Below are 12435 nucleotides of genomic sequence, written 5' to 3'. Positions count from 1 at the left end.
CTTCCTTGGTTGTAACAAGGTTGGGTAATGGCATGCAAATTAGCCAGTTGCCACCCATTGCTCTTCAAATATAAGCTCCATAAAATATATACCTGTTATTCCTTTGATTAATCTGGCCTTTTAGATGCACTCAAAACTTCGGGATGAGGTGGCGGGGATGGGGGTGGGGAACGAGGCATGAAAGCGTTATGATTTGGGGGAAGCAATATATTCTCATATGTGTAAATATTTTAGATTTGGTCTTAATGAACAGCAGCTATTTCTTTTGAAGATGTTCTGTATGGAGAAATGAAAATCTCCTAGCTTCACAACTTTACTTAAAACTAGAGGTTGGGAAAATAATGTTAAAGAGACAACCCACAGATTACAAAATCCAGGGATGGAGCCATTGCTGCAAGTGATTAGTTAGGATGGATAGCTATGAAACAGAAAGTACAAATATGTAATACAGGCGTATAGACTGACTACCAATTTGCAAAAAAGAGAGAGCGAGAGCTGGAGAACATTAATCCACACCAATTGATCTCCATTAACAGATCTCCAGTAAATTTCTCGCTGGATTTGGGCTCATTTGAGGCTTATCTGAAATGGCATATAAAGTTCCTATTAGCAAATGTTTAACTGGTCTAATAAATAAGGTAGAGTTCCTTTTCCAGTTTTTCTAAAAATCATTACAATACTTCCAAAGTATTGGTAATGTCTTTTAAATTGCAGCATTATAGCAACCACTCAGGAATATTACACTGATAAGCGAATTACCGTATTTTCCCGTGTATATAAGACTAGGTATTTACCCTTAAAAATAATGTCAAAAATTATGGGGCGCATTATACATGGATAGTGACTCCCCCTTTTCTTAAATCTGAGTCCCCCAAAATAGGGGGCGTCTTATGCATGGGGGCATCTTATAGACGGAAAGATATGGTAACTTATTTTAAATCACTATGGCTAGGAGAAATCCAGTCAGGTGAGCAGTGGAACTCTTTCATTCAATCCTGGAACAGAACAACACCAAAGGATAATATTAAGAATGAAGCACTGCCTTTGATTTTATGTTTGTGACAAAGGATTGTGCTGTTTGTCATTCTTTATGCTGCGTTTGTGATATACTTCTTTGAGTTAATTATATAAATAATTATATAAATAAAGACTAATTGCTCAGAGAAACTTCCCATCGTTAGACGCTGCTAAAAATGTATACATTCACATTAATGCTAAACATATGGAGCGTGTACAGTAAATTGGAATATATAGTTATGGGGATGAAAAAAACTGAGTCAAATTCACTACTCTGAGGCCAAATCCTCGAAAACAAACTTGTTAACAGATTAGTCCATATCAACTAAAAGCATGACCAGCCCTAGGTGTGCATTCTACACATACAGTGTATGAAATTCCTCACAGTTCCAGAAATGGAAATGAAAAAGTAACAATCAAATGCATGAAAAAGTAAAACGAATAAAAAAGTAACAATTCCAAAGATAATAGCAGGGCTTTTTGAAATCTTGTTAACCTTTAGTTTATGATACCTGTAGTCTACACAAAGCTTAGAGATTGCTGACTGAAACCCCCAACACTGTGAGCACTAAATATCAAACAGTGTTAAAAATAAATTTTAAAAATCACAAGCTTCCTCAAGTGTTTTATTACAGTTGTATGTGTGAATCAATCATTCTTTCGCATTATAATAGCACTTCTATTTACTTCTAAAGACCACACATTACTGAAAGCTATGGAATGGGAGAGTATTTCACTCTTGCCAAAGCTAACTTTGAAAATGTAAAAAAGAGACTGAAACTTTGACTCTGTTTCATAAATCTTTCACACCAGCGTCCTAAACATATTCAGATCAATCCAGCAATAGTGGTCCATTAACAGAAACAAACTGTGAATATCGTGAGTCTGTCTCACGTGACTACTATAATTTTAACAGTGCAAAACTCTGTTTTTGGAACTACCAAAGCTGCTAGTTTGTTTATGTACATGTCGTTCTCCTGATTACCTCCAGGAGCAAGTTAATATGGTTGCCTGGCCCACGTTTTTCTGCATTTAAATACAACAACAACTTATTACTTATACCCTGCTCATCCAGCTGGGTTCTCCCAGTCACCCTGGGCGGCTCCCAACATTAAACATAAAACATTAAACATTTAAAAACTTCCCTAAAAAGGGCTGCCTTCAGTTGTCTTCTAAAAGTCAGAAAGTTGTTTATTTCCTTGACATCTGATGGGTGGACGTTCCACATGGTGGGTGCCACTACCAAGAAGGCCTTATTAAGCTTACTAAGGAAAAGTAGGACTGAGTGTTGTTACCAAGGCAGGACCTGCTTTGAATTGCCATCTGAAGATGATGGATGGATGGATGGATGGATGGATGGATGGACGGACAGACCCACCCACCCACCCACCCACCCACCAAGTGAAACTAATGCAAAGCTTTCCGTACAATATTCCAAAATGCAACAGTTTCCTCTCCTCCTCAAATTATCAGTGCTTTTTGCATTTCGTTTATTTTTAAAAAAATTAATGCAAAACAGGGTATCACTGAAAATGACACAGAGACAGGAGAAACATAGATCAACCCTTTACTAATAACCATTAAATTGATTCAAATGGAAAACTAAGAACTTTTGTTAAAAGCTTTGTTAAATAGCCTCTGTTGAAGAGAACTTTCTGCACATTATGCCCCAGCAGCCTGTAATCATGTAATATTTCTGTCATGTTGGAGCTGAAGTGTTCATCATTTTGTCAGTTCTGTCTGCAAAGAAGAGAATTACCTTCACAGGCTCCCTGAGATTTATGCTTTTAATTACCACCTATCTGCTTCAATACCCTCCAAACTTAAAGAATCAATATAAATAGTCTTATTTAGACAGGGGTGGGGAATGCTTGACAAAAATTCCAGCTATACTTTTTTTGGTGGATTTCCACTTGATGTTATTGATTCCTTCTACATCTTTTGTATCCGCTAGCAATTCATCTGTTTTTAAATGTGGTCCTCGCCTTTAGAAATAGTACAGGCCAGGAGCATGCATAAAATAACAATGGCAGCTGGAAATTTGCAGAAGTTACTGGTTACCAAACCAATGGATTCAAATTACAAGAAAGGAGATTCCGACTAAACATGACAGTAAAAGACTGTTCTACAGCAGAATGAGCTGGTGGACTCTCCATCATTGGAGGTTTTTAAGAAGAGGTTGGGGGGGCACCTGTATGGAATTATTTAGCTGTGATACCTGCATCGCAAGATGACCCTTGCTCCCTATCAACCCTACCATTATGGGGTTGTTTTTTATAATCCTAATTCGTGTTTAAGTATTTTCTTCGGGGTGTTTCCACTTAGGCATTTGAGACCACTTTGTCAGTTCTCAAAAAATAAGGCTACTTCATCATCATTACGTCTTCTAAAGTGTTCCCCCCACTATTGTAGGAATGGAGAACCTCCATTTGTTGTTGAGCTCTGGCTCCTATCAACCCTGCTCTCGTTTCCTTTCTTGTGTTCCATTTTAGATTGTGTGTATATTTGGATTGTAATATCCCTTCGTGCAGGGACCTTTGTAAAACTCCAGGTCCATAGATGTTGAAACAATAACAATAATAAGCTACCTGGATCTGGCCAGACGTACCACTTAAGTATTTGAGCATAGTTCCATTTCCTGGATCTTGTGCATTTACTAACAGATAGTGGGGTGGTGTAGGCTTTCAGTTCACCCCTCAAGTGTTTAGGAGTGGGCAGGAAGGGGCAGTGAATCACGGCCTCCCTGTCTTCATTTTCCGTGCCAACAATGCCAGCTATCAACTTGGTGGATGTATGCATAGAGATCCACAGCAGGATTTGCAGATTGGAAAAGCTGTATTTTAGATACTTGACATTATAGAGCTGTTTCAGGGACATTCTGCCTAAGACGGAACAGCTGCCATAGAGGATAGCTGTCACATGGCAGATGGTGGTAAAGCTGTACACTCTTGAAACTGAGCTATTTGGGATTCTTTTCTCCGTGCTCTGTTACTGTTGACCCGCTCTGTTACTTAACACAGAAAGGGAAAAGGATAGAAAAAAGGCTTTGTTGTTGCTGCCACTGTTTAGGAAAAAAAAGTCAATTGAAACACCAAAAGACCAAATACACTGTTTAATTAATTGGCCGTTATCTATGCATACAAATGTCATAATTATCCCAAAACTGGAGAGAAGCAAAAGGCAAACTTGGTGTGAAGGCTAGTGTGATGTTTAAGAGGCTTGCTACGTTTTGAACGGAAGCTCTATGGAAGGTTCAGGTCAGAAGGTGCAGACTACAGGTGAGAGTTGAATGTGAGGCAGCTAATACAGAACAAGACCAGTGCTATTTTTCCAGAAAAAGAGGTGAGCACAAACTTCTCCCTTGTTCTCTTATAATGGCAATGGCGCCTACATGAGAAGGGCCGGAACTGAGCTCCGGTGAGCTCCAGCTGAAAAAAAGCCAGGTCAAAACTATCCCCCAAGAGTTAAGTAAATGAAACAACATGATGTTGAAGGAACCTGACCTCTTGTCTCCAGTGGTGTATCTGAGAGAACACACACAGTGGTTTCAGTGTCAAAACTAGGATCTGGGAGATGAGGGTTTAAATCCCCACTCAGCCATTGATCTAGGGGGTGTTGCTGTCTCTTAGTCTAACCTTTCTTATGAGGGTTGTGATGAGGATAAAATGGAAAGGGAGAGAACCATTTATGCCACCTTAATCTCCTTGGAGGAATGGTAGGATAATAATGTAGCAAGCAAATAAATAAATACAGTCAAACCTTGGTTGTTGAATGTAATCCGGTTTGGCTTCCAAAAGGTTTGACAACCAAGGCACGGCTTCCGATTGGTTGCAAAAGCTTCCTGCACTCAAGCGGAAGCCGCGTCAGACGTTTGGCTTCCGAAAAACCTTCAAAAACTGGAGCATTTACTTCCAGGTTTTCGGTGTTTGGAAGCCGAATCGTTCAAAAATGGAGCTGTTCAGGAGTTGAGGTTTGACTGTAATGCTCTCCAAAAAGGGATTCCTTCTCAAATCCACTTATACAAAGGGTTAAATTTTGGCCTTGCTCCCTGAGTATCAATACAAGCCTCTTTGAACCAATGGCTAATCTGCAGTGATGTCAAGAAGTCTTCGCAAACATTCATAGCAGCTTAGCAGATAAAGGACTGGACAAAGCATGGCCTATCGCTCAATATCCAAAAAGCCAAAGTGCTGCACCAACAAGCACAAAATAACCCCTATGCAGCGCCACAAATCCAACTTAATGGTGCAACGTTGGAAAATATTGATCACTTTTCCTACCTGGGCAGTTATATTTCCATAAGGGCCAACATTGATGCCAAAATCTAGCATCGCCTGAGCTCTGTGAGCGCAGCTTTCTGCTGATTGACGCACAGAGTGTTTGAGGACTGGGACATTTGCAGGGAAACCAAAATACTTATTTACAAAGCTATTGTATTACCAGCTTTACTGTATGCATGTGAAACATGGATCACATAAACGCCATCGCCAGCTCCTCAAAAGATTCCATCAGTGGTTTCTCAATAAAAATAAAAATAAAAATACATTTCACTTGGGAAGATAGGTGAACTAATGCCAGTGTACTGGAAGAAGCAAAGATCACCAGTGTTGAAGCAATGACTCTTCAACACCAACTTCGTTGGACTGGTTATGTTGTTCGGATGCCTGATTATCATATTCCAAAGCAACTACTCTATTCCCAACTTAAGAATGGAAAGCAAAATACCAGTGGACAACGAAAGTAGTTTAAAGACACTCTCAAGGCAAATCTAAAAAAATAAATAAATGCATAAGCACTGAAAACTGGGAAAAACTGGCTTACGAGCGTTCCAACTGGAGAACATCCTTCACCAAAGCTGTCATGGACTTTTAAGAAGCATGAACTCAGGGTGAAAAGGAGAAACGTGCTAAGAGGAAGGCACGTTTGGCAAACCCTCACTGTGATCAACTCCCGCCTGGAAACCTATGTCTCCGCTGTGGAAAGACGCGTCAACTCACAATTGGCCTCCACAGTCACTTATGGACTCACTGTTAAGACTGTGTTCATGGAAGACAATCTTACTTGGCTAAGAGTGATCGCCAAAGAAGAAGAAGAAGAAATGTTGTCAGGGCAACTGAATAGAAAGACAGAGGCAATGGGGCTGTAGAGCCTGAAGCTAAGTGAAGGAATCCCAGAAACATGATGGGCTGTGGCCACATTTTAATGGAAAAGTTCTTGTGCCTCCAACAGCAGAGCTGAAAGGAAGTATCATTCTCATACTCCACAAAAAGGAGGCTTCGTTTGGCAATCTTTGGGGAGCATGCAACAAGGGTAGCAGTGTTTGCTAGTTAAAACTAGTTTTCTATGTTTTTGTCCGTCCCCCACTCTAAGTGTAAGAGCACTCCATAATGTGGGCCCTCACCTTCAGTCTGAAGCAGACAAGCTTATCCCATGCATTTCTCCAGTACCTCACAGTGTCTACATGTTTACATGTGATCTTCTCCAGTGCACAGCTTTCTTGACAAAGCACAGATTTATATCCTTAATCCGGACCACAATGGACTCTAGTGGCACAACTGCACTGTAGAAACAAGCAGCCTTGAGCACTTGGTGCCACTGTAGTTTTAGAACTGCAGATCTGCGATATGCAAAGAAACAGAAACTTGAGCAGGCAGAAGGATATCCCTGCATTTGTTTATCCACGTTCGAAAGACTTGGTTTAAGGGTAACTGACACCAAATCAATTCAATCAGCTGTAAGTGATACAAATAAGAACTGGAACGTTTACTTTTCAAAGCGGCATACTAAAATAAGGTATGCTTGAGAGAGAATACACAAAACCAATATACAGGCATTTATTGAAGTATTAACGATCAGTGCAAATTGCATTTTTTTTTTTAAAAAATGAACACCTGTGTAACTTTTAACTAGTTCTAAAATCTGAACTTTCATGTGTGCATATGGCAAATAGCAAAATTCCTGGTTCCATTCCTGGAAGTCTCCACAAGCAGATGTACTAGCAAGTCGGGTTTGTGTGCCTAGGTTATAAGTGAAACCTCATGGCCTGATTTTATGTTTATGTGTATGCGGTTGAAAGAATTGTATGTGAAAGTAAGAAAAAGGAGGACTTTTCACCTTGATGTTTGTTTTATCCTAAAGGCTTTTGGATCTTTTGTTGAAAGCCATTCTGTAAATGGCTATTTGAGAAGTAGCAACCTCTGTGCCTACAATTGCTTATACAGCATAATTCTTCCCAGTATCACGCACTCTTGAGACATGAATAAGCATATCCAGTCTTATCCTCAAGGAGAAGGGGATGGCAGAGGATGAGATGGTTGGACAGTGTTCTCAAAGCGACCAACATTAGTCTGATCAAACTGTGGGAGACAGTGGAAGACAGGAGTGCCTGGCGTACTCTGGTCCATGGGGTCACAAAGTGTCGGACACGACTAAACGACAAAGTCTTCTCCTTTCCTGAACTTCCTTTGTACATGGTATCGTCTGGGCTGGCTAAAGAGAATTTGCCATTTCAGGTGGAGTAGCAAATGGCACCCCTTTCTCCAAGTCAAGGCGCATGGTGCTAAGCATTTTTTCTGGCAACCAATGTGGAAAATCCCACAAGCATCTCTCTACAGTAGTAAAAATGCAGCAATAATTAATTAATTAAATCACTAAATAGTATGCTGCCTTTCGTGACACCCACAATCTATTACTCTCCCTAATGGTAGGGACAGCCCTCTCACACCTCTTAATATATTGATAATAGTGTTATTTCCACACTTCCCCCCCCCCCAAAAAAAGACATGACAGCATGGCTGAAATTACTGATAATCGCCCCTAATCTTTGTGCACTGATCTTTCCAGAGGAAACTGCTCACAAAGTCTCAAAGAAACAAAGAGGTTAGCAGCTGAGTGAATTAAGAGCTCTTTTGGAATAGCGAGTTAAGGCTGAATGATTTCCATTTCCATCTTCTCTAAGAGTTCCATAAATCTGCATCAGTGGATGAGTAAATGGGAGTGTTTGGATTCAAAAAAACAAAACCCAGAAAGGTGGGCAGGTATTTAGATCATTCCAAGAGGGGGAAACTTGCAAGTCGAGTAGTCAGGTACAGTTGAAGCCATCATAAAGGTGGGTTCTTTAGAGACATGAACCCACATATTGTCTTATCACAAGCCATTCGAGTTACTGGCAGTATTATAAAGTTATCAGCACCAAAACTCACTCAGGAAAAAGTCATGCATCTCAGCATGCACAAAGTGGTTTATCATGGTGCAGTGTGACAGAAGTCCAGAAGAGGGAGTCCTTGACCTCACAGGTGAAAAGGAGAGAATAAGGATGCAAAGGGAATTGTGTCCTGGTGCTTGCAGCAATAATACTGAGCAATGAGAGACTCAAGGAGAGAATGCCTTACTTAAAATCTAATGAATTCATGGCAGAGCCATGATTTGAACTGGGAAAGTCCTGGATCATACAAAGAGCATGAAGCTGGTAGATATGTCACTTATCGGCAAGAAAAGAAGTATCGCGCTTCGTTGAAGAACCAAAAATTGGGGGTTGGTGTTTTCTGCTCAGTTAAAGACAGTTATAATAAATAGATTAACAAGAAGCTACCAGTGGGAGTGGTGGGCAGGGAGTTTAAAGGACACAATTAGAAGAAAGGCAGAGGAGATTAATATAGCCTGAGCTGGTTCTGGACTTGGCTTGGAGTGGGAAGACTATTAAATGGCCTCAGAGAACAGAGCTGCCAAACGTGATGAACCACATCTTTAGCATGCTTTCTTCGAGGTGAATTGTTGAGCCAGCCCCGCGGCAGCAAAGAAGGTAAATGAGAGAAGAGCCACATGCAGTTCCTGAACAGCATTGTAAAGAATTCAGGACTTTAACATGACGTAGCTGCTGTTCTTGCTGAAGTGTTTGGAGAGGCAGTTACAAGAAGCAGCAAGAGTGTGTAAATGGCTAGAAGAGAAATAACCAGTGTGCATTGCAGCGGGTCAGACTAAATGACCCTCGGGGTCCCTGCCAACTCTACAATTCCAGGATGCCCCTTGATGTGGACTCTTATCGGCTCCAGCCAGCATGGCCAATGGTCAAGGACATTGGGAGCTGTAGTCCAACAAACACCTGGTGGAAGGCACCATATAGTCTGCTGCATATTGGCTGCTAGCCTTGAGCAACGATGTGAGGCTCAGGCATGGACAGGTTGAAATTCCTGCTGAGCTCTGACGCTCACAGGCAGATGGGAAACTCACCCTCTCTTCAACCCCACCTGCTCTGCAGGGTTGTTGTGAGGCTCAAACTACTTTGTGAAAACTGGACGGAAGATTGGAAACTAAGCTAACAAATAAATAAATAAGCTAAAGCGAACGTTGCAAGCCCTTAACTTTGATTTCAAAATGTCACACGCTTGCTCTTTATGTTATATGTCATGCCTGTGCTAATGACAGCAAAGCAGCATCAACAGCAATCTTCAGTAATATGCGTAATAATGTTTTAAATGTGTTGCACATGATAATTAGTTGCCTTGAGGTTAACTACTGAAGGGAAATGTTAATCAGATGTAAACTTATAATTGGCATTCATTTCATGTGCTTTTTGAAAGGAGGACTATTTGAGTAGGATCGATTGTTTGATCTGGGTTCTCTTACACAGAACCTTCACAGAAACTGAAGTCACCACGATGTGTGCGTGCATTACATGCATATTGACTGAAATTATTTGGTAGAGTACTTTGAAGCCGCAATCTTACATACAATTTCAAGACACACTGAACACAATCTGACATTTACTTCTGATTTTATGCATAGGATCACACTGCCCAGGTTGTATTTATACGAACAAAGAAAATAAGGTTATAATTCATCACAAAGAAAACTAATGATGTCTGTTGAAAAGGGATTGTAATTATCTCTGCCCCCTAATTCTTTTGGATTGTTTTGAGTTGTTCTAGTGAAATGTTTTGAGCCTCCTATATAAACACAAAAAACTGTTAAAAAAACTGAGGACAAACCTAGAAGTCCTTAAAACAGAAGCATTGCCTTCAAGTTTTAGCTCTGCCTAAAATCCATGTCTTCTAGCCAGGAGGCTCTGCTCCCTAATCCAGATGCGTGATGCCTGCTTAGGTTATCCACTGGTGAGGGGGAAACTATTCCACAGACACTCACAGGCTCTCAAATGTCTCCAGCGTTTGTCCAGCCCTGCTCATATTAAGCCCAAGTCTGTATTATTATTGTTATTTCCACCATCATCAATTATTTCCATTATTATTATTTTCATTATTATTTCCAACAGTCAAGTAAAATACCAAAGGCATGGCAGCACACCAGCACATATGTGCATCTGTCCCTATTCAGAACAAATATTCAACGTACTAACAGCAAGCTCATAAGAATCAGAGAAATGTAAAGTTGGAAGGGACCGCAAGGCTCCTCTAGTCCAACCCCCTGCAGTGCAGGTATCTCAACATGCGGTTTCCCATCCAATTGGAAACCATACAGGACCCTGCTTAGCTTTTATGAATGTGCTAGCAGTTTTACTGTTGCACCACTAGGGGTTGTTCCCTGGCCTGATGGTCTGCCCTTATGCAGCCAGGGATGCCACTCGGGGGAGAACAGAACACCAGGAGGGAGGGCAAATGAAACAGAGTGTTCTGGAAGAAGAAGAAGAAGAGTTTGGATTTGATATCCCGCTTTATCACTACCCGAAGGAGTCTGAAAGCGGCTAACATTCTCCTTTCCCTTCCTCCCCCACAACAAACACTCTGTGAGGTGAGTGGGGCTGAGAGACTTCAGAGAAGTGTGACTGACTAGCCCAAGGTCACCCAGCAGCTGCATGTGGAGGAGTGGAGACGCGAACCCGGTTCCCCAGATTACGAGTCCACTGCTCTTAACCACTACACCACACTGGCTCTAGGTGTGGCTGGCCTAGAACGCAGAACAGGAACACACCCTACAACCACACAGTTGTGTCGCAACGGGAGGGCAGTGCCATGTCTAGGGGGGGGGGGTGTATGACAAGAAGGCACTCCATGGGGGCTCGCGGCGGTGTGAGCAGCCATTGCGCCGCCACAGCCGCATGTGGAGGATCTTCCGTTCATGGCTTCAGCTCCGAGCAGAGGATCCTGGCGTCGGCGGCAAACTGCTATGTACAGTGCATGTGCAGCGTCACACGCATGCGCTGTACATAATGCCGCCGCACTTGCGCTGTACATAGAGGTTTGCCACTGGCACTGCTTGAGCGCCGTACGGACAGCAGTGGGATCCTTCCATCGCCGCTACAGCTGCATGTAGAGGAACCTCCATTTGCAGCTGCAGCCACGAGCAGAGGCTCCCGGCACCGTCCGTATGGCGCTGGAGTGCCGCCACTATGTATAGTGCATGTACGGTGTTGCTACATACGACGCATGCGCCGTACGTAGTGACGCTGCACGTGCGCCCTACGTAGCGACGCCCCACCCTGGGTGTCACGACGCCTTCGTTCACCCCTGCAACCACATCCCCACCCAATGCTCACCAACCCACTTTTAGACAGTTTACTTTCCTTTGAGGTTAGTTGAAAAGGGATGTTAGCCGATAAGAGCTGTAGGCAGGGATGTGCATGCGCACTGTAAGGGACTAGCCTTCTTAGAGACATGCCAGACTTCTTCCCTGAAGCTATAGGTTCCCGTAAACAAAATATCCTTTCCTAACCTATGAGGGGAAGCATGTGGGCAGAATATTGCCTAATCACTCACTTAAAAGGGAAACCGGGCTGCTCCCACCTTCCAGTCTCACTCACCGAGGAATACAAAGGCGGTAGGGAAACTGGCAAGCCCTTATTTTTAAAGTTCATAAAAGTATATTTTATCAATATTTAATACAGCAGAATGACATTAAACTTTCAAGTCTACCTGTATTTATGTTCTATCAGCTCTGCAATGATTCCCCTGCCCCTCACCAAAACAGTTTTGGCTACAGGCTTGTCGTATAGGATGAAAATGTCAGGGGAAATGCACACTGCAGTTGTCTGTCCCTGCTTATTAAACATGAAACGCTAACCTGCCGGTTGCCCATGCAATCTGATAAATCTAACAACCAGCAGATACTATAAGGCATCGCATCAAGCAGTTGAATAAATTCAAAGATCCACTTAAGAGCGGTCAGATCCCTTCCCCCCACCCCCACCTACTGGTATGATGAACATGTTAAAAAAATTATTCCAAGCACATGGAAGCAGCAGTATGAAAGAAGACACACAGAGCTGATGATACTCACGTCAGAGTTAAAGCGAAGTTGACAGACATTACAAGAAATGACTTGTTTCTTCTTTGTGGGGAGCGACACACCAAATGTGTGGTTTATGACTGCTTTTTGCACCGGATCCATCTGAAGAGAGCAAATAAAAAATAAAAAATAAAATATCCAAGTTACAGTTTCACACGACGTACAGCAAAGAAAACAAAA

The 12435-nt window shown here is 42.0% G+C and overlaps 1 protein-coding gene across 13 annotated transcripts in view; it reads right to left on the bottom strand.

Annotated features, from left to right (window-relative positions):
* ZNF385B (zinc finger protein 385B) overlaps positions 1–12435 on the bottom strand; it is a 182399-nt gene that overhangs the window by 32832 nt on the left and 137132 nt on the right. For all 13 annotated transcript variants that reach the window (XM_083496618.1, XM_083496623.1, XM_083496626.1 and 10 more), the window contains one exon: positions 12247–12357. In XM_083496618.1, the coding sequence (XP_083352744.1) occupies positions 12247–12357 (111 nt within the window). The remainder of the gene's footprint in view (positions 1–12246; positions 12358–12435) is intronic.

This window comes from Podarcis liolepis (assembly GCF_965112155.1).
Source record: "Podarcis liolepis genome assembly, chromosome: 1".
NCBI lineage: Eukaryota > Metazoa > Chordata > Lepidosauria > Squamata > Lacertidae > Podarcis > Podarcis liolepis.
This window is presented reverse-complemented; position numbering and strand designations above follow the sequence as displayed.